Below are 20677 nucleotides of genomic sequence, written 5' to 3' on the forward strand. Positions count from 1 at the left end.
CTCGTTGTCAGGGCCGCTCCTTCACCCCGAGAGCGAAGGTGTGGGTCTTCAACCCAATCCGGAAGAGAGGAGTCTCCCCCAAGCTCGCCAGCCAGTGGGTGGGGCCCTGTGAGGTGTTGGAGCAGCTTTCGGATGTTGTGTAGCGGGTGAAACTGTGTGTCCGGGGGCGGGTGGTAGTTCTGCACCGAGACTGTTTGGCACCTTACCGCTCCTTGGCTGAAGAACCTGTAGATCAGTTTAGTCCCTCCTACACCCACAAGCCCTACCAACCAGACGGACAGTGGCGAACAGGGACCTGTGCCTCCGCGGTGGCGGAGACGGCTTCCCCTTCGCTATAGGGACTTTGTTGTCGGTTGAGGACAGGTGACACGCTGGAGGGGGTAATGTAGCAAAGAGGCTACCCCGTTAGAATTGTGCCTTCCTGTTTTACCCATCAGGCACTGCGTTCAGATTGTTAGTGATATTATTAAATGTTTTGCAAAGGTTTTATGTGTTTATGTGATTACTATTTATTGTGGTGTAATTGTAGTTATCACTCTGTTATATTGTGTAACTTTGGTACTGAAACCATGATCAACAGTGTTGTTCAGGTAGATGACCCTCATGTATTGTTTTGCATTTCTTTCAAGTTCCCGTCTCTGCGTGAGTTCAGTGAAGGAGGCTGAAAGGTTACCTTGGTCACTATTTCTACGTTCGCCACAATAGTTAACTTGGCACATTTAGCTGCGCCAGCCACAAGGCTTCTCTTCTTCCTCTCTCTTTCTTTTTCAGCACCTCCTTTTGTTTTTCTTTTACCGTTTTCTTCCATTTTTAGCCTTTTATGTTGAACTCGACCAAAAATGAACTTGACCAACTAGACTGCACTGTGATTGCACATAAGCCTAGACCTGGACCGATCCACTTGCGGAGGGGGACCGGCCACCACCTTGCACCAACACTATTCAACATAGTTTATCAGGGAGCCCCCTCTCCCCCCACAAAATGGGCCGGCCCATCCTGTATAACTGGCCGGTGTGATAAGCGATTGTAGCCGTCTGCGTTGAAAAAAAAAAAAAACAAAAACTTTTTTTTTTCCTCTTGTCAGAATGTAGCAGCCCAACGGCCCAAAAGTGCAGCGGCCCTTCCTGTCCGGCCATATATATATATATATATATAGTACTTCATAGTTGTATACAGTTACATATTTAAGTAGTTGCAGATCTTTTAGTTATATGGGGCACCAGTGTTTTCCTCATTCTATGTTTAAGTCCAACTTTATTTTCAGGTGTATTGGAATACAAAGTTCTGACTTACAATAAGAGGGATAATGTTTAAATTGTTTTTGATCGAATTCAACAACAAAAACAGCTTTTCAAGGGACCCACGGATGCTATACACATAGTGGAGCAGACAAAACAAATAATACAAGAAGAGAAAATAAAAATAGCAAAGAGAAAATAGAAGTCACTACAGACCATAAGCCTTGGTGAACAGGTGAGTTTTTTAAAAGTGTCCAAAGAAGCAGCATTGTGGATCTCTGCCGGGACAGAGTTCCAAATGGTGGGGGGCTGCCACACTGAAGGCTCTGTCAAAAGTCAGCAGGCTGGTGTGAGGGATGGTAAGCAGCCCGTGTCTGAAGACTGCAGACCCCGGGACAGTATATAGGGGTGGAGGATGTCTGATAGGTACTGGGGGGCAAGGGCATAGAGAGATTTGTAGTTGAGGAGGAGGATTTTGTGGGAAATGTGGGAATGACCGGGAGCCAATGAAGGTGGATGAGAGTAGGGGTGATGTGCTGCCAGGACTTGGTGTGGGTGAGAACCCTGGAAGCTGAGTTCTGCACATACTGAAACCTGTCCAGGGGTTTGCTGGCTACCGTGGACAGGACTCCATTGCAATAATCCAGATGGGAGGTGATGAAGGTATTATGGGGGTCACTGCTACGGAATCTGAGGGTTACAGCCAGACTCTGGAGATGTTTTTGAGTTGAAAGAAAGCAAATTTAGTGACGTATTTGATGCGTGAGTGGAATCCAGAATGACACCCAGGTTGCGGACTTCTTGGGATGGACAGATGGACCAGCTGCCCACATCAAGGAGAAGATTGCCAACCTTCTGGAACGGCACATTTGGAGCCACAACCTTGAGCTCTGTCTTTTTGCTATTTAGCTTGAGTAGAATTGATGATATCCAGATTTTTATTTGGTGCAGGCAGTTGACAAGGGATTGTGGGGGGAGCTGAGTAGATGGCTTACTGCTGAGATACAGCTATGTGTCATCAGCATAGCAGTGGAAGCTTAAACCATGGTGGTGGATGATTAAACCAAGGGGGCGCATGAGATGGTAAAGAGGAGGGATCTGAGCACAGGGCCTTGGGTCACACCTTGGTTGACTGGGGCTGGGGGGGAACTAGAGTATCTGATGGTGACATACTTTATCTGTTGGAGAGATATGAGTGTAACCAGGAGAGGCGCTGCACCGGTGAGGTTTAGGTATTCAGATAAGCAGTTGAAGATGATGATGCTGGAAACAGTGTCAAAGGATGCAGAGAGGTCTAGGAGGATGAAAATATTGATGTGGCCAAAATCAGCCGTGATGAGGAGGTCACTGGTGATTTTGAGCCGGACTCTGTGCTGTGGTGTGCTCAGATTGAAGGGGTTCATAGAGCTCATGGTTGGACATGTGCTGATGGAGTTGGGCAGCAACTTCTCTTTCCAGGATTTTATTGAGAAAAGGAAGGTTGGATATTGGCCAGTAGTTGGTGAGGTCATCCAGGCCCAAACCTGGCTTTTTGAGGATAGGGGTGACTGAGGCCGTTTTGAAACTGGAGGGTATCGTGTCAGATTTCAGAGAGTAGTTGATAATATCCACCATGATGGAGAAGAGGGAAGGTATACATGCCTTGACCAGGGCTGTGGGCACCAGGTCCAGATAACAGGTGGAGCCGTTAGCCATGGTGAACAACTAAGCAACTTGAGGAGCATCCACAGTGGAAAAGGATGAGAGGCAGGACTGAGGCAGGCATGCAGCGGGGGGGGGGGGGGCAGCACCCTGTGGCTAAGGTGGATGTGGAGGAGAGGGGGCACACACCAGAAGCTGATGGTGGATAGAATCTACTATGGCCTGGAAGAAGTCCAGGAACTTGGAGCAGAGGTTGGGGCACCTGAGGAGTGGGGGGCATCAAGGGGATGGAGTAACCCGTTGATGGTGGAGAGCAGCAAATGAGAGTGGAGTAATATTGTGTCTTGATCTGGGGGAGAGCTTCTTTATAGTTCTTCACATGATCTTTAAAACACATTATATACAGATTTTAAATGGTTTTGTGTCTCTGCAGTAGTAACCAACGCTACACCAGTTTTATGAGTGAGCTCTTATTATCGTGGCGTAGATTTTAGATGACACAATGCTGATACCACCAAGTTGTATGGCCCATTCCGAACTGACGCATAGATCTTAGAAAACAAGCCAAACATTTAACATACATACTAATCTACCACAAATGTTCAAATTGATGAATGTGGTTATTTGCCAAAATGTCAAAATCATTTTTGACTGTATCTATGCAGAATGGGGGTTTCTACAGGTGCACAGGGCAGGTGAACTAACCCTTGTGTTGTCTACACATTGTGTATACTGCCCTGGTCTTAAGGGTCATTTATGACCTGCCTTCATTAAACTTCTAAATTAAAGCAACTTAATTTCATTTTAAACTCAAAATCTATTTTGCACAAAGAAACAAGCTGTCATTCATCACAAACTGTGTGACTTTGTGGTTTTCCCTCTTCACAGTAAAGAAAGACTGCATTTAATCGCTGGACACCTCCGTTTGTATTACAACACACCTGTCATACTTGTTTTCTTTACTAAAGTAGAGGTTTATTATTATTATTATTATTATTATCATTATTATTGCTTAAGGTACTGCATAGGTTTAAAAATTAACTTTTCAGCAAGAGATAGCCCTTGTATAGTCTAAGAAAGTAGCAAAAATGTGCAGAAAGTAGTTTTTGTCTTAGTGATACATTTTTCCTCTTTGGTTGAAGGGTTGCTAATCAGTGAAATCACCTGGTGTGGAGTCCGGCTAGAATAAAAACCTGCGTACACATGGCTCTCTGTGGCACATGGTTAGCAACCCCTGATTTAGAGTCTTTTCTCTGCTGTTAAACACTGTTATGGGTCATTTTGACCTGAGACAACAGCAGGGCTAAGTGAAATATTTGAAATGACAAGTGAGGGGTTACTGTGTACCTGTTCAGTTGTCATATTGTAACTGAGCTGCAGCACCGACTTTCCTTCCTGGTCTGCACTGGTCACTGACGTCTGAGGAGACAGATTGTTCTTTACTGTGGTCCATGCCTTGTCCTCTGAAAGAACACAGAACACAGAGCATCAAAAAGACAGCTTAATTAAAGGAAACACAAAGACACATTAAGTTACAACTAAATGCATACAGAGAAATACTATTAGATTAATAAAACATTCCAAAATATTGGCATTAACCCTGTGAGACCCACTTTGCAGTTTTGCATTCCTTTGTGTTTTGCCTGACAAAGTTGTCATATTTTAAAGTATCAGAACATTTTACACATTCCCAGAATAAGTACAACCTCAGCTAATTGCATATGTCACTCAATAATGACTATACACTGTAATGACTATACACTGTAATATTGGAGGTTAGACCATAAAAAAAAAACTTGAATTCTTATTTTTGTTTAAAACAGCACTGCAAACCGCTGTAAAAAAATAAACAAATAAATAAATAACAACCTGACACAGAAAATTGCACACATTTCTTTGGATTGTGCTACAATCGATCTGAAGCATTTAGCTTCTTCCGCTTACGAGTTCTGCCCATTCCGGCAGTAGCTTCAGCGTGTGTTTCTAGAGCTTATGGAGAGGTTGCATTCTTGGGTGTCAGAGTGACGGACAGCTGCTGCAGCTACCAGTTTGCAAACGGCAACTAAATTCTCAGCTCACTGGCCTGTACTGCATGTACGACTGTTCAGCGAGCTGAACCGAATGTTCGGCCATGGCTCAGTTCAGTGAGTGGGACTGCACTGTCACAGCACTGAACGATTCGGTGAACGAATCTTTTGAACGAACTGATTCAGTGCGCTGCTTTGCCCATCACAGAAAGTTGAGCCAGTTCAGACAAAACGTTTATTGGGGAAAAGAACGTTTCATCACTAATCTAAGTAACTCCTCCAGTCTCAACTGACTGCAGGTATAGCGACCGAAACCAACGATTGGTTTCATAAAAAAAATGCAATTGGATTGATTGATTGATTGATTGATGTGCAAATTGCCATGTAAAAATGTCCATACGATCGGCTTCATAAAAAATGCAAGAAGACTATTCACAGAAGACTGGGGAATAGCTGCAATCAGAAGAAAGACGCTATTTCATCATTGTATTCTTACAACGAATGTGTTCTCTGCATTTAACCCATCCCATTGTACAGGAGCAGCGGGCGGCTGCAGCAGCCGGGGACAAACTGCAGTTCTTCCTTCCATTGCCTGAGTCAACGTCTGGTTAACGTCGTTCCGTCCGTGGGAGTCACTGCCGGCTGTTTCCCACTTCCGCCTTCGCGAGAGTCCGCTTCGTGAGATCGGTAACTGCTGTTTATTCTCTTACTATCAGTAATAACCTCCAAGAATGAAATAGTGAGGCCAAGGTAATGGGTAAACTAGGACTATGTTTACTGGGGTAACCGGCAGACCTTACTCTTCGCTGGCCTAGATTATTCTGACTTCCTCACTAATACCAAGGACCAGGGTCGGACCAGGGTTATTTGACCAGGGTTAAACCCTTCTTTTGTCAATTCATACCAAGCCAGTCAACACGGGTTCAACCCGGGTCATGACAATTCGGATAGGACCCCGGGTCCTATCTGGGAATGGGCGGGCTGGACAACACGTCATATTCAGTGGTCAATTCCTGCACTGCACAGAGACAACAGCACAAGAAACGAGGACGAGCAAGAATAATCATGGACAATGCTGAAATTCTTCAGATTGTGTCTGTACTTGGATTCGTTGTCCTCACGCAGTCCCCAGAGACGGACTAAACACGTTGCTGATGGAGGAGAACAGAATCCAAGCTGTGCTGAGAAGCGAGACGAACAGCATTCATGGCCCAAAGTAATGGACGTCGCTGCGAGTACCTCAGAAGAAGAAGAACTTTTATAAAGTCTTCGATGGCGACTGTTGTTTCCCTTGATACCACAACAAACCGACGAATGTGGGTCCGGGACCGAAGCCACGGACAAGCCTTCTGGGAATCAGTTCAGCATTTCGACAACGAACAGGGGAGGGCACATGATCGCATGTCGCGCATGACATTCGACATGTTACTTGAACTGATCGGCCCAGAACTGCAACGTCACAACACGAACCACCGTGAAGCCATGGACCCACGGTGCAGACGAGCCATTGTGTTATGGTGGTTCGCAACACCCGGGGAGCACCGCAGCATCGCCTGTTTGTTTGGAGTTGGTTTTTCTTCAGTGCCTTCAGCTTGTTTGGGATCTGTTTTTGGGATCGCCGGACGCCTCTCTGGTGCAGCAGCCTTGCTAGGGTCGCGTACACAACGTTGTCCCTCAGCGTCCCGGTCATCTGCCTGTTGGTCTCCTCCTCACCACGCACAGCGAGGAGCTCCCGCACTTCTCCATCTTGCCATTTCTCCATGTTGCTTTAATCCACGTTCACCAACAATGTGTTTGCAAAAAACAATCCCGCCAGCGTCGCACCGTCTGTTTATGGACAACGGCAACCTGTGATTGCGTCACTGCTGTGCGTCCCCATTCGTAACCAATAGATTCATTTGTCCCGCCCCGGTTGTTAGCGACCCGGGTGCTGGAAATTCACACCGAAGTCAACCCGTGTCATACCCTGGTCCGACCCACCTCTCGACCCGGGTCGCCAAGCGGGGTCGGGCAACCCGGGTTATCCCTTTCATACAGAAAATCAACCCTGGTCCGACCCGGGTCGGAGCTTGGTCTGAAAGGCACTGGCTTTAGCCTAGTGCGCCACCTAGTGGTTGAACTAGAATATAACATCCCCTCCTACTTAAGATAAAACATAAGAATTGTAAGCAAAACTCCCAACAGTTTCTGTAAGCTGAAACAATAAAAGAAAAGAAAAAAACCCTCTCACATGGCCTATACCTTCTCTATATCCTTCTGGTTGATTTGAACTCAACAGTCACCATTTACCATGCAATTCACTAACAGTGACGCCACCTTAAACCAGGTATTATCTCCACATGTAGTTAACAGGTAAGTATCTCCACAGATAGCTTAGGTAAATATCGCCAGGTATGCATCATTTATTGTCTGCTCTACAGTGCAAAGTATTTCAGGTGGCTTGGCAGCTTTGTGAGTCTTTTTGTACGTCGGACACTTTGAGTGACATCACTGCCCCCTTTCACTTGTGCAGTATCTGGTGGCTGCCTCTGGGCACTGACCTGAGTTTCTGACTCAGAGCTTGGATTTCCTTCAGTGGGTTGTGGTTGCCCAGGGAGATCCACCGGTTGTGGTGACGGTGGTACCGGGAGCGTGGGTGCTGGGCTCCTCGAATACATCCAGCCCTTCTGCTGTCTCTTCACGCCTGGACAGGATCTGGTCCACATGTCGGCGGACCACTCTACCATCTCCTAGCATGACCTTATATGAGACAGGACCTGTTTCTGGCACAATGAATCCTAGGACCCACCTCGGTCCGTGGCTGAAAACTTGTCATGACAGCATCTCATTCCCCATAAATGGTCCTGCATAATCCATATGCAGGACTTCCATGGCTTGTCAGGGCACTCCAATGGTGGAGAGAAGCGGCTGCTGTTGCCTTTCTGTGTGCCAGACATGTGCTGCATGTTTTGACTAGGTTTTCTATGTCCGCATCTATCTTTGGCCACCATATATAACTCAGTGCCAGGGCTTTCATCCGGGAGACCCCAGGATGGCTTTGATGAAGGTGCTCTAAGACCATTTGACTGGCTGGCTGTGGAATAATCACTCGTGCTCCCCACAACGCGCACCCATCCTGAAAGCTGAGTTCAGCCCCTCTCACCTTGTACGGTGCAAAGTCCCCCTCTGTTTGATGTGGCCACCCTCTTACCACATATTCACGTACTCTGGCTAGTACTGGATCTTCACTTGTCAGTGCCTTTACCTGTTCGGCTGGCACTGCTGTAGTGTCCATTTCCTCAAACAGCAGCACCCTGTCCTGCGGCGCTGTGGTGATGGGCGTGTGCTGGAGGGGCAGTCGGCTTAAAGCGTCTGCGTTGCCGTGGTCTTTCCCCACCTTGTAGACAATGGCATATTCATATGCCCTCAAGGTCACTGCCCACCTCTGTACTCGTGGTGACACCATGTGCGGAACAGCCTTTACTTCACTGAACAGGGAGAGCAGTGGTTTATGGTCTGTGCAAATGGAGAACTTGCGACCAAAAATGTATTTGTGGAACTTCTGCACCCCGAACATGACTGTTAAACCCTCTTTATCAAATTGGGAGTAATTCCTTTCCGCCAGTGCCAGAGTTCTGGACATAAACCCTATCAGTCTCTCTGTTCCATCTCTCATTTTGTGAGACAGCACCGCCCCGACCCCATAGGGTGATGCATCACATGAGAGAATGAGCTCTTTCTCTCTGTCGTAGTGCACCAGCAACCTGGATAACTGCATGAGTTTCCCTGACCAATTGAATGCGTCCTCCTGGTCTTTTCCCCACTCCCAGCGTGCGTCTTTTCTCAGGAGTGAGTGCAGTGGTGCCAACGCCATTGACAAGTTGGGCAGAAACCTGTTGTAGTAGTTCAGCAGTCCCAGGTATGCCCTCAGCTCTGTCACATTAGCTGGTGCCGGTGCTTCCTGGATTGCTTTTACTTTGTTTTTTAGTGGGTGGAGTCCTGTTGCATCCAACTGTGACCCAGGAATTCCGTCTCTGTTCTCATGGAGCAGCATTTGGTCCTCTTTAGACGCAGGCCTGCAGCATCCAGTCTGCGCAGCACTTCTGCCAACGTCTTCAGGTGTTGGTCATTGCAGCCTGTCAGGAGGATATCATCTATATAGACTGCCACGTTTGAAACTCCCTGAAGCACTGATTCGATAGTTCGTTTGAAGATAACTGGGCTGGACGACACTCCAAAAGGTAAGCGTGTGTATGTAAACAACCCCTTGTGTGTGTGTTTATGGTCTTTTATGGTCTTTGCTTATTCGTCTGATGGAATTTGTAAGTATGCATGGCTCATGTCTAGCTTTGTGCGTTTCTTTCCTCCTGCCAAATTTGCAAAGAAATCCTCCGTCTTTGGGATTAGATACTCTAGTCACCATCAGTTTATAATCGCCACATATTCGGAATGAGTTGTCGGGTTTCTTTTTTTTAAATTTCAGATTTTTCCCCTTTTCTCCCAATTTAGTGGCCAATCGATCCCTATTTTAGTTCAAACTCCCACACTCGTACTGCATACGTTCGCCAGCTGCATCTCTCTTAGTCCGGTGGCTTAGTGAAATGATCGTTACGGAGCGGATAAAGGCGCCATTTTTGGTAGGACGGTTCCTTATGGTCAGTTATTGGATTTTAGGGTAGGAGCCCCTGGAAAATGTCAATTTAAGATATCAAATTGCAACACTGTCAATGTCAATGAAGTATCTGAAAATCCGCCTAGTATTTTTCAGACAATATACATCATGAAATCACTTCCAAATGTGATAAAGTTAGCCAACTTTTACAGAAATAAAGTCCCCGAACATTAAGTATTATCAACAACACATTTAATGCAATGATGAATACAAATGAACATGCATCTTAATGTGAAAACATGGGGTAGAAGAAGTGAGTTACTGTTTATTGTGTCTATCTGTTACAGTTGCATTTGCAAAGAGGTGAGCAGTCCAAATTTCCAGTGCTGCATTTGCAAGAGCTACAATCCCCTTTACATGAGCATCTGATGAGCTCTCTGCAAGCTCTGGAGACCTCAGGAATTGTTAGCCAGACTGGCCCCCATGATCCCGATTCCTTGGTCCATCCGTAGCTCTCTGGAGAAGGAATGGCTTGGTGGGTTTGTGTACTGGTGGTCCAGATGCCTGCTTGGTAGACTGCCCGTTTCACGTGCTGGAGGAGTGCATTCTGGGTAGGAGGTAGTTTCTCCATTGTTCTATTTTCTTCACAGAAGAGTTCTTTTCTTTTTTTGGTTAATTGAGTTCGAAGGACTGGATTTGTCATACAGGATGACAGTCAGTCTTTCAAGCTCACTGAACTGCTGGCTATCTACGTTTAGTTGCTGGAAGGGATGCTTTGCCAGGTCGACGAATGTTTCTGTGGCAGCATCATAGGCTTGCCAGGCCCGCCAAGCTGACTTTTTACCTTTTCCATTGAAGGCAGATGTAGTGTCACAGCCGGAATATGCATGAAACATGGGCAGAGCTCTGGATTTACGTAGGTTCCCCCAGGCTTTTGCACATGCTGTTGATGTGGTAAAATCTGTACTTTTTGCCCATCCCAAAAGCCACCCAGATGTCAGTCAGGGGTTGAATTATCAGTAAATCATGAAACAAGCCTGCAAGGATGACGATGACATCAGTGTCCACAGTGCACACAAGGACAGTTTTCGCTCCATGCTCCAGTGCATGTTGTACATGGACCACAATCCTAGTGTCAGCCTTCTCATGATTGCAAGAGTTCATTGTGCTACTGGAACCAAAAGATGACACAGCTTGCCCTGATGTGACATGCAAAGCTTTGGTTTGTGGCCAGCTGAAAAGTTAAATCTTGGATGTCAAAAAGTCAAACAGCTCCTTCTTATTGCTTGGATCATGGAGAAAATCCATCCAATTTCCAGGCAGCTTTGTCGGGCCTGACACTTTTCTGCAAACACCTTGTCCTCTCTTTTCGCGGGTGGACTCCTTCAAACTGTCTGGGATGTATGTGTCCCATACAACATCCAGCCGCTTGGTATTATGTAGCTGCTTCTGTAAGTAAGGGATGAAAACCTCATCTGCATAGGTATCAAATGTGGTCACTCTCACAGTGGGCAGGCAGTGGACAATGACTGCTCCATCAAGGACTTTGCAGTCATAGGTTGAGGGTGGCTCTGGTTGCCCTGGGTGCTCAAGACATTGCAGCAGGTCAGATTTGGTGCCGGTCAGATGAAGTTTCCCAAAGTCTGAGAGGGAAGAAGGGAAGGACTGTACCTCATGTGCGAAGAATTCATCCAAGTTACTCTCACGGCTTTGCATAGCTATATATAGCTGGCCAAAGAGTGCCACGTTGTTCTGAAGCACTTTGATCTTTTTCCCATGTTTCGCCATTGTCTTGCGTCGAGGTTCCTGAAGAGTGCCAAGGCATTCCTCTTGATTGGATCATGGATTGAGCGTGTCCGTTCTTCAAGCACCTTCTTGACAAACTCCTGATATTGTCTCTTTCCTGTCTCTTCCAAGATGAGTACTGTATTCACGACGGATTTATCTGTGCAGTTCCGGCTGTCAAGAGTCACAAGATCTTTGAAATCATCCAAGAAAGGATTTTCCATTCTTTTCATGGTCTCCGATAGACTTTTGACTTGTCTCTGAAAGGTCTTCTGCATTGCAAGACCCTGCTCGTGGTGCTGGAAGTTCTCTTCATTATCTTCTTTGAGATATCCATCTTCAAATTCCCTTAGCAATCTTGCCAACTCTGGGCCGGAGAGCATCCATCGTCTGAAGGCATCTGGGTTTTCTGTAAGGCCCACTGCACCCCCTGAACCTTTCACATACTTGTTCTCCTGTTCATGAGCTTGGTAAAAGGGAATTGCAGAGAACTTCTTGTATGTCTTGGAAATAACCCAGTGTGAATTCGTCTCAAACTCATCCTTTATAGAGCTGGGCAAAGACTTCATGTCCCTGATATGGACAGGCATCCATCTTGAATAGTTCACATGGTCCAAGGCAAAGAACAGAGGGACCAGTGCTTCAAGCACTTCTATATACAGTAGGAAATTCGTCTCTCTGTGTGCCCTGATGAAGATGAGGATGAGGGTTTCATATTTCAGTATCAGATCCCAGAACATAAAAGTAGGACTCTTCTTCAGCATGTCATTTCTCCAAGCCAGGAGAGACTCTTCATCTTTGGGGCCTGCACTAAGCCTGAAAGCCTCCTGCTGTAGATTGTGCAGTGTCAAGACAGTGACCTGGTGGGCATGCCTGGTTCGAGTTAGATGTGCTGCTTTGAGAAATGATGCTGCCATGCCACTTGATGCCACATCTGCTTCTGTTAGTGCTGTTGTCCAACCAGAGCCTTCCAGGAGATCACCCAGTGTATTCCAGAGGGCCATTTCTGTGTGAGGTCCACCTATCATGACTACATGAACTCTTTCACCATGTGTGTCTGGCCATTTCCACTGTACTAACTTTGCCAGAGCAAACAGAGGCTGGTCAAATGCTGTGACAGGGATTTGTCCCGGATTGAGATACTCAACAGCCTGTCTCTGAACATCCATGCCATGCTTAATCATAGCTGGTGTGGCAGATTTCTCATAGAAAAGAGGGAGTAGTGCGGTTCTTGCTGGGGGGTCTTCCATTGAGGGTTGCAGAGAAGCATGATAGGCAGCCCATGCGATTGCATCATCACAAGTTAGATCTGTCTTCTCTAGAAGTGGCTTGTTTGACCCACCTGTGTTCTTCTGCTTTTGCACTATCCAATAGGCCTGTAACTATACGTACCTTACACTCTGGCACAGAAACAGAGGTGTTCTTCAAAGCTACAGCTGGGACACAGGTGTAACTCTCAGGAAGGGTATGCTTTGTATTTTCTGAAGGTGGGATTTTAATTGGTGGCCTACACACACCTGGTTCACTCTTTGTTGGCAACTGAAACAGGCTGATTCCAGTTCCATGAAATGAAGTCACAGAAGTAGTCGAACTTGGGTTGTGGTCAAGGTTGTCAAGTGCACCAACTGTGAACAGTCCTTTCTTCAGACACACAGGAGCCACAACACCCTCTGCTTCAAAGCCTTCACATGTCGAAGTTGCCAGCCAGTCTTCAATTTGCATAATCCTGTCATATGAAATACAGATTCCCAAATTGTACAACTGCTGTACAAGTTTCTTGCTTCTCGTCTGGGCATGTAGTGGTGGTTCACGTTCCAAAGTGTGTCTGGTCTTTACTCCCGTGGACGATGCCCGTTTTTTGGTATGGTACACGATGCATTCTCCAATCGTGAGGCAAGCTTGAGAGTCACATTTCTCATGATCTTTGATGTTGGAACCATTCAGCACCATAGAGACCAGATACTTCACGCTTGAGGGTAGTGCATTTTCTTGACATTTTTCGGGGAGGGAGCCAGTGAAGTGGAAGCCAGAGTGGTTGAATATGTCATTTCTGATTATCTTTGCTGCTTTTGCTAGAATGAAAGCATCTTCATCAAAATTACGTTTGTTCAGGGCTTCCTTTAACATATTTCTCATTCCTCCATTGAAAATGAGAAGTGTATTCTTCCCATCATACTGTGCTTGTGTCTCTGGCAAGTGTTCAAGTAAATGATCATTGAGCCTGATTTTGTTGACTTGTTTCTTGATCCCCAGCTTCTCGAGGAGATTTACATACAGTGAGTGGAGCTCAGACAGCTTGAAGAGAAGAACTCCAGAGTCCACAGATTTCTCAATGTAGTTGATCAGTTCTACGAAAGCTCGAGATTCATTCATTTTTTCATCACTATTTTCGGGAGATTGGCCTGACTTTCGAGTCATACTTCGATGTTGATTCCTCAATTTGACTAGGCATGGTAAATGGTATTTTGCCTCCATTGCCATCAAATCTCCTCCAACTATCTTGGGCATAAGCTTAGTGTCATTTAGTTCAGTAATCATAGTTCGGATTGTTTCATCAGCATTGAATGTTGACACTGCACGGAGAGCTCCTTGATCTGTGCCACTCTCACAGAAGAAGCACTTTTGACTGTCTAGTCTTTGTCTCTTCTCTAGCGTTTTCTCAGGATTCCGTTGTCCCTTCCGTTTTTTCTTTGCCAGCTTAAAATTGTTGAATTTCAGATGGCAAGATTTGTGCCAAGAAGCAGAATGGGATGCAAAATCGCTTGCAGTTTGATCATCCCCAAACAAGAGTTTCAGTGGAAGAGCATCAATGGCACAGAATTGCTCTACATTAGACAAAAAGGAACTGTAAGCATCTAAATTATCTTCATCACTTCTCTCAGCACGTCTCAAGGGACATCTTAATGGTTCAGCAGTGTCCTTCTGGCAAATGATACAGCGATCCCAGTTCAGTTCCATGTTGAGGCTTCACAAACTGTCACTGCCAAAATATTGGAACCAATTTATCTTGATAGTGCAACAAACTGAGCTTTTACTATGGTCTGTTTAATAACATACATTGTTTATGTAGTATTATATGATTTACCTGAGTTGTGTTCACTTTTGATTGCAGCTCTGCATTATAATCATGCTGAGATATGGCTCTCTGGTAGAGTCCAGTTTCATGTTGTGAACTCACAAACTGTCATACAAATAATGGAACAAATTGATCAAGGTAATGCAATTAAATTAGTGTTTGCTGTTTTGCAACATACAGCTTATTGTTAATGAATTGCTATTGTATCTACCTGAATTAGAACTTGTTTTGTTTCAGCCCCGTGTGAGGCTCTAGGCTGCATTATAAGCATGCTGAGTTATAGCTTTCTGGCAGAGTTCAGAATCATGTTGAGGTTTCACTGTCACAGAAACAATGGAACAAATTAAAAGCCATTCTGGCAAAAGCCATGTACTTCAAATAAATATATCAAAACTAGATTTAAGTAAATAACTTTTAAGGTGGATACACAACTATTCTAGATTGCACCAGCTAACATTTTTGACAAGCCTTAGCTAGTTGCTAGCTGAAAAACAGACCTCTGTGCTAGCATTAGCTGTTTAATGGAGATAGCTTAGCTAATCATCTTTACTTCCATATGCTCATTTAGCAACATACAGCACATTTTCATTGATTATTATTATGATTTTTACCTGAATTTCACTTGTTTGGTTGCAGCTCTGTGTGAGACTGTGTTGCATTGAGACAATGCTGATATGTGATGAGTTATGGAGAGAAACTCATTTTGACAGTTGAGCTTATTTTGTGTAGCGCCATCTGGTGGTCTGAATGTATAGTGACACAGTATTTGTATATTTGAACAACTTGATGCTAAAATCTAAAACAAAAATTAAAGAGATAACACTCTCCATGATGAACAGGGCATTTTTCTCACTTTTTTTGAATTCCGCCTATTGTGTGCTGGGCTATATGGAAGATGTACAGGCACCAGGTGTCTGTACTCCATTTTACACATCATTAGGGGGGGGGTTAATAATCAGGGGACAATTAAAAATCGGTTTCAACTTCTTTTGTGTGCAATAAATAACAATTTATCATCAATGTCCTCTTTATGACTCAGAAAAGATATTTTTTGGAATACAAGAACAACTTTTGTGTTCTGTATGGGTATTTTCAATATTTTTGTGGGGCTCCTACCCTAAAATCCTTTAGTTGGTCCTAGAGAAGCCTCATGCAAAATTTGGTGCTTTTATCCGCTGCGTAACGGTACGCGGACCTGTCGCTAACCCTCTGGACTATCTAGCCGGCAGTCTCGAAGGAGACGTCTCGCCACTTTCGTGACCAGGTGAAACCAGGCCGAACCACTGCTTTTTCCGACACACAGAGATGCATTCATGTGAAGAACACAAGCCGACTCCGCCCCCCCGAAGACAGCGTTGCCAATTATTGCTGCTTCATCGAGTCCGGCCATAGTCGGATCTGACGAGACCGGGGCGCGAACCCCGGTCCCCAGTGGGCAACTGCATCGACACAAAGCCGATACTTAGACCGCTACACCACCGCGGACCCTAGAGTTGTCGGGTTTCTGTACTGGCACTATGGGCGCTGCGAATTCTGCATAGTCTGCGTCGCCAGAAGTAATAACCTCCAAGAATGAAATAGTGAGACTAAGATAATGGGTAAACTAGGAATATGTTTACTGGGGTAACCAGCAGACACATACAGGGTATAACTTTACTCTTCGCTGGCCTGAAGTGTTCTGACTTCCTTACTAAGTAACACTGGAATTAGCCTAGTGCTCCACCCAGTGGTTGAACTAGAATATAACACGATCTCTTCTCTATATTCAACCCTAACTTCTTCATTTGTTCTACTCATTTAGCCATTTTTCTGTGCTTAGTTAACTTATCGCTAGATTCTTTAGTTTTCTTTCTCAAATGACTCGTGTTTAGTAGGCAGCCTCTCACTCCTAGTTTGTTACTAGCTTCGAGCTTAGCCTAGCTAATCGGTTAGCTGTATTGCATTTGCCGTCAAAGCAGTCTCGTTAAAACGATGGTGTGTGGTAACTATTCCGCACTTACAGATACGTAGGTTGTCTCTACTAGAGATAACGTGTCCGTTGTTAAAGCGTGATGTTTCCTTCTACAAATGAGACGTTACAACTCGTTTCAACCCCACTGGGCTATAAACTTTAATAATAACTTCGGCACGTAAGGTTATGCATCATGCTCGGTCTGTTATTCCAGGTGCAACAACCTAAACGACCCCTGTGTAAACAAGGAACTAAACAATGGTTCCTAACAATAGTTCCTATTGTTACATCCTTTCTCTTTTCAGTTTCTTCTTTTTTTTTAGAACCTTTAATACATTTGCACAACATTTGTGATTCACTTTTTTTTCCATTCATGCCCCCCCCCCAAAGTCCATTAGTGCTACAGATCAATTCATCTGTGTGAGGTCACAAAGTCATTGTATCGCTGCGGCTGCACAACAGATCGGCCTGATCTGGTGGTAACAGGGTTGGCCCTGTCACCAGTGTCCTTGGTTTTGTTTCCTGCTAAGACACTGCGAGAAGGAACACTCTCTGAATGTCCGGGTTCAACACTCTCTGGCTGACTGGGGCTGCTGATCTCCATGTCCATAGTGTCAGTGAAGATTGCCCCTGGTGCATGCCTGAGGTGTCTGCGATTTCTCCTGATGACACCACCCGTGTGCAGCTGGACCTCATAGGATCTCCTATCGACCGGCCTCAGCACCTTGCCCACTCTCCAGCCAGTGTGGGGTGCGAGAGGCTGAACTCTCACACATTCACCTGGGGCAAGCGTGTCCAAGTCTTTAGCCGACCTGTCGTAGTATGCCCTCTGCCGTTGTTGGTTATTTTGTAAATCCTGTTTCACCTGCACAACTTTCGGCTGTAACAGGCTTGCCTTGTTGGCAGTAGTGTTTTGGTACGGCGACTGAGCAGCCACTGTGCTGGTGTGGTATCAGTACCCTGTGATGGTGTGTTGCGGTGGTCCAGAAGGGCGAGATAAGGATCCCGTCCAGCAGCCTTGGCTTTGAGCAAGAGTCTTTTTGCTGTCTTAACGGCTGACTCAGCTTTGCCGTTGCTTTGCGGGTAACCTGGTGATGAGGTTTTATGTTGAAATCCCCACAGTCGACTGAACTTCTGGAATTCTTGTGACGAATACTGTGGGCCATTGTCCGAGATTACAATATCTGGGATACAGAACAATATATGAAAGCGAGATAATAACTGCTAAGGTCTTAGACCTCGAGTGTGATGTGTAGTAACTAACTAGCTCTGAATGTAGACGCACTTGATAAAGGCGGTTTGGTCATTCCCGCCACCCGGGCGGATCCGTCTAATCTATGACATTGGAAACGAGCTATGAAACTGTGTGTGAAAGAAATGTACAATAGCGAATGAAACAACTATCAATGAGGGTGTTTTCTAGTTAGCCCTTGCTAAGGTGTGTTGTGAACTGTTCTCAATTGATGTGTAAACGAGTGGAAGCTAATAACAGTTGCTAACAGTAAAAGCCCGCTTTCACTGCGGCTCTGACTAATTGTTGGCCAGGAAAGCTGTATATCGTTTCCTGTTACAAAATAAGAGTTCCCCTTTACGTCACACGGCTACAGTATTCAAGTTCATTGGTATGTTTTGTGACCATTGGGTTAAAGAGAATAATAAATAGACTAAAAACAGTAATAAGTTAAAAGGCTAAACAGTTAATATTGTAATAAATAGAGATTACAATAAGTTCATTGGATATAAATACACAAAGTACAAAGTTGCTACAAAGGTGTTTGTGACATGATCACATGGCTGTATTTTGAGTGTCTTTGGTTTGTTTAATATGTAATATGTGTGTTGCTAGACGCCTGTCACTAGCTGTAGGTGTAAGGTATCGGTGACTGACGCCTGTCACTAGTAGAGTGAGACATCAGACGCATGAATAAGACACAGACGCCAGGACTGATGTTGTTTGTTTATGTTCCAACAGGAATAAAAAGAAAAATTAATGTGCTACACAAGAACCGGCCATGGCGTCATTCTTAAAAGTGTAACACCCACAGGACCAGGGGTAGATGACAGTCCCAGTCTCGCTGGTGCCGTGAGGTGACAATAGCGAGTTGTGTGGTAAGCGTTCGATTGAACCTCTCCACCAGTCCGTCGCTCTGGGGGTGGAGGGGCGTTGTCCTGGTCTTCTTCACCCCCATGCGTTGACACACCTCAGCGAATACCTGTGCCTCGAAGTTCCGCCCCTGATCACTGTGTATTTCTTCGGGTGCACCGAACCGACAGAACATCTCACACACCAGCCGCTCGGCTGTAGGGGCAGCACTCTGGTCTGGGACCGCATACGCCTCAGGCCATTTGGTAAAGTAGTCCATGGCCACAAGGACGTACCGGTTTCCGTTGTCTGTGGTGGGAAATGGGCCAAGAAAGTCCACACCGACCCGTTCCATGGGGGCCCCCACCTGATATTGTTGTAGAGCAGCATGGGAGCGTCTGGTTGGTCCTTTCTTGGCAGTGCAGGCATCACAACAGTGCACAAAAAGTTCAGTGTCATACCTGCATCCGGCCCAGTAGAACCATTGGCGCAGTTTGTTCAGCGTCTTTGCCACCCCATAGTAACCTGTCCCCACCGAGCCGTGGGCTGCCCGTAGCACTCGTTGGCGCCAGTCCTTGGGCACCAGTAACTGCCACACACTTCTTCCCTGGCCCGGCGCTTGCCAGACCCGGTACAACAGTCCATCACGCCGGGCCAAGGTGGCCCATTGGGAAAAGTAGGCCTTGGTCTCCACCGACATGGCAGAGACAGCTTGCCAGTGGGGGTGTGCCTTGGCGTCGACCCACTGTCCCACCCTGGCCAGGGTGGGATCACTATCTGCGCTGTTTGCCACTCCTGCTTGTCCATTGCCATCAGCCACGCCTCCTCTGGCTCAACCTGCCGCGTGGTGGACACTTGGAGGATTGCTCTGTCTCGCTCCTCTTGGCACTCACAATGTCTACAATCCTTGCAGGGAAGACGGGAGAGGGCATCTGCATTGCTGTGCAGGCACCCAGCTCGGTGCTGGGTCTCGAAGTCGTAGCTCTGCAGCTCCTCAATCCACCTAGCCACCTGGCCTTCGGGCTCCTTAAAGCTGAGCAGCCAGATCAGGGCCGCATGATCCGTCCGCAGGAGAAAGGTCTGGCCATAGGGATAGGGGCGAAAATGATTGAACGCCGCGACCACCGCCAGGAGCTCGGGTCGTGTAACGCAGTAATTGCGTTCAGGGCAGCTCAAGACACAACTGTAGTAAGCCACCACTCTCTCTCCCCCAGCAACTTCCTGAGACAGGATGGCCCCCAGCCCCACATTGTTGGCGTCTATGTCCACGATGAAGTGGCACTTAGGATCAGGAAGGGCCAGGAAGGGTGCAGTGATCAAGGCAGTGCGGAGCCGGGCAAAGGCGGCTGCACAGTTGTCGTCCCAGTGGAACTCCCGTCCCTTCTCGGTGAGACGGTGTAGGGGACTGGCAATGGAGGCAAAGTTGCGGACAAAACGTCGGTAGTAGGAGACGAGCCCCGTGAAGCTGCGCACCTCGCTGACGTTTCACGGAACCGGCCATTTCTCGACCGCCTCCACCTTAGTAGGATCAGGGGCCACGCCCTCTGCCCCCACCACATGGCCCAAAAACTTGATCTCACGTCGAAGGAGGTTGCATTTCTTGGGGTGCAGGCGCAGGCCCGCCCCCCGAATGGCTTGGAAGACCTGACGGAGGTTCTCTAGGGCCAGCTCGAAGTCAGCAGCATGAACCAGAAGGTCATCAAGGTAAACCACGCACCGGTTGCGGGGAATGTGAGCCAGCACCCTTTCCATTAGTCTCTCGAACGTGGCGGGGGCATTGCAGAGACCAAAGGGCATCGCATGAACTGCCAGAGTCCCTGACCGATGGTGAAGGCCGTCTTGGGTCTGGCTTCTGGTGCCAGCTCCACCTGCCAGTAACCGCTCCGTAGGTCAAGTGAGCTGAACCACTGTGACCCTGCGATGTGGTCCAGAGCGTCGTCAATGCGGGGCAAGGGGTAGGAGTCCTTGCGAGTTGCATTGTTCAGCCGACGAAAGTCCACACAGAACCTCCAGGTGTCATCTTTCTTTTTGACCAGGATGGCAGGGGCGGCCCAAGGGCTATTGGATGGCTCTATCACCCTGGCCGCAGCCATCTCTAGAATCATCCGCTCTGCAGCTTCACGCTTGGCAAGCGCTAACTGGTAGGGTCGCAGTCTAATGGGTGGGGTTGTACCAGTGTCGATTGTGTGCTGCACCAGGGTTGTCTGGGTGCACTCCTCTTCACGTGCAGCGAAAATCTCAGCGAACTGTTGGAGCAGGTCTTTCAGCTGTTGACTCTGCTGAGG

General features: G+C 46.7%; 1 protein-coding gene across 1 annotated transcript in view; it reads right to left on the reverse strand.

Moving 5' to 3' along the window:
• The window catches only part of cntnap2b (contactin associated protein 2b), a 296355-nt gene that overhangs the window by 136007 nt on the left and 139671 nt on the right, over positions 1–20677 (reverse strand). Inside the window, exon 13 of the mRNA XM_056293762.1 lies at positions 4227–4342. Within this exon, the coding sequence (XP_056149737.1) occupies positions 4227–4342 (116 nt within the window). The remainder of the gene's footprint in view (positions 1–4226; positions 4343–20677) is intronic.

This window comes from Lampris incognitus, chromosome 14 (genome assembly GCF_029633865.1).
Source record: "Lampris incognitus isolate fLamInc1 chromosome 14, fLamInc1.hap2, whole genome shotgun sequence".
NCBI lineage: Eukaryota > Metazoa > Chordata > Actinopteri > Lampriformes > Lampridae > Lampris > Lampris incognitus.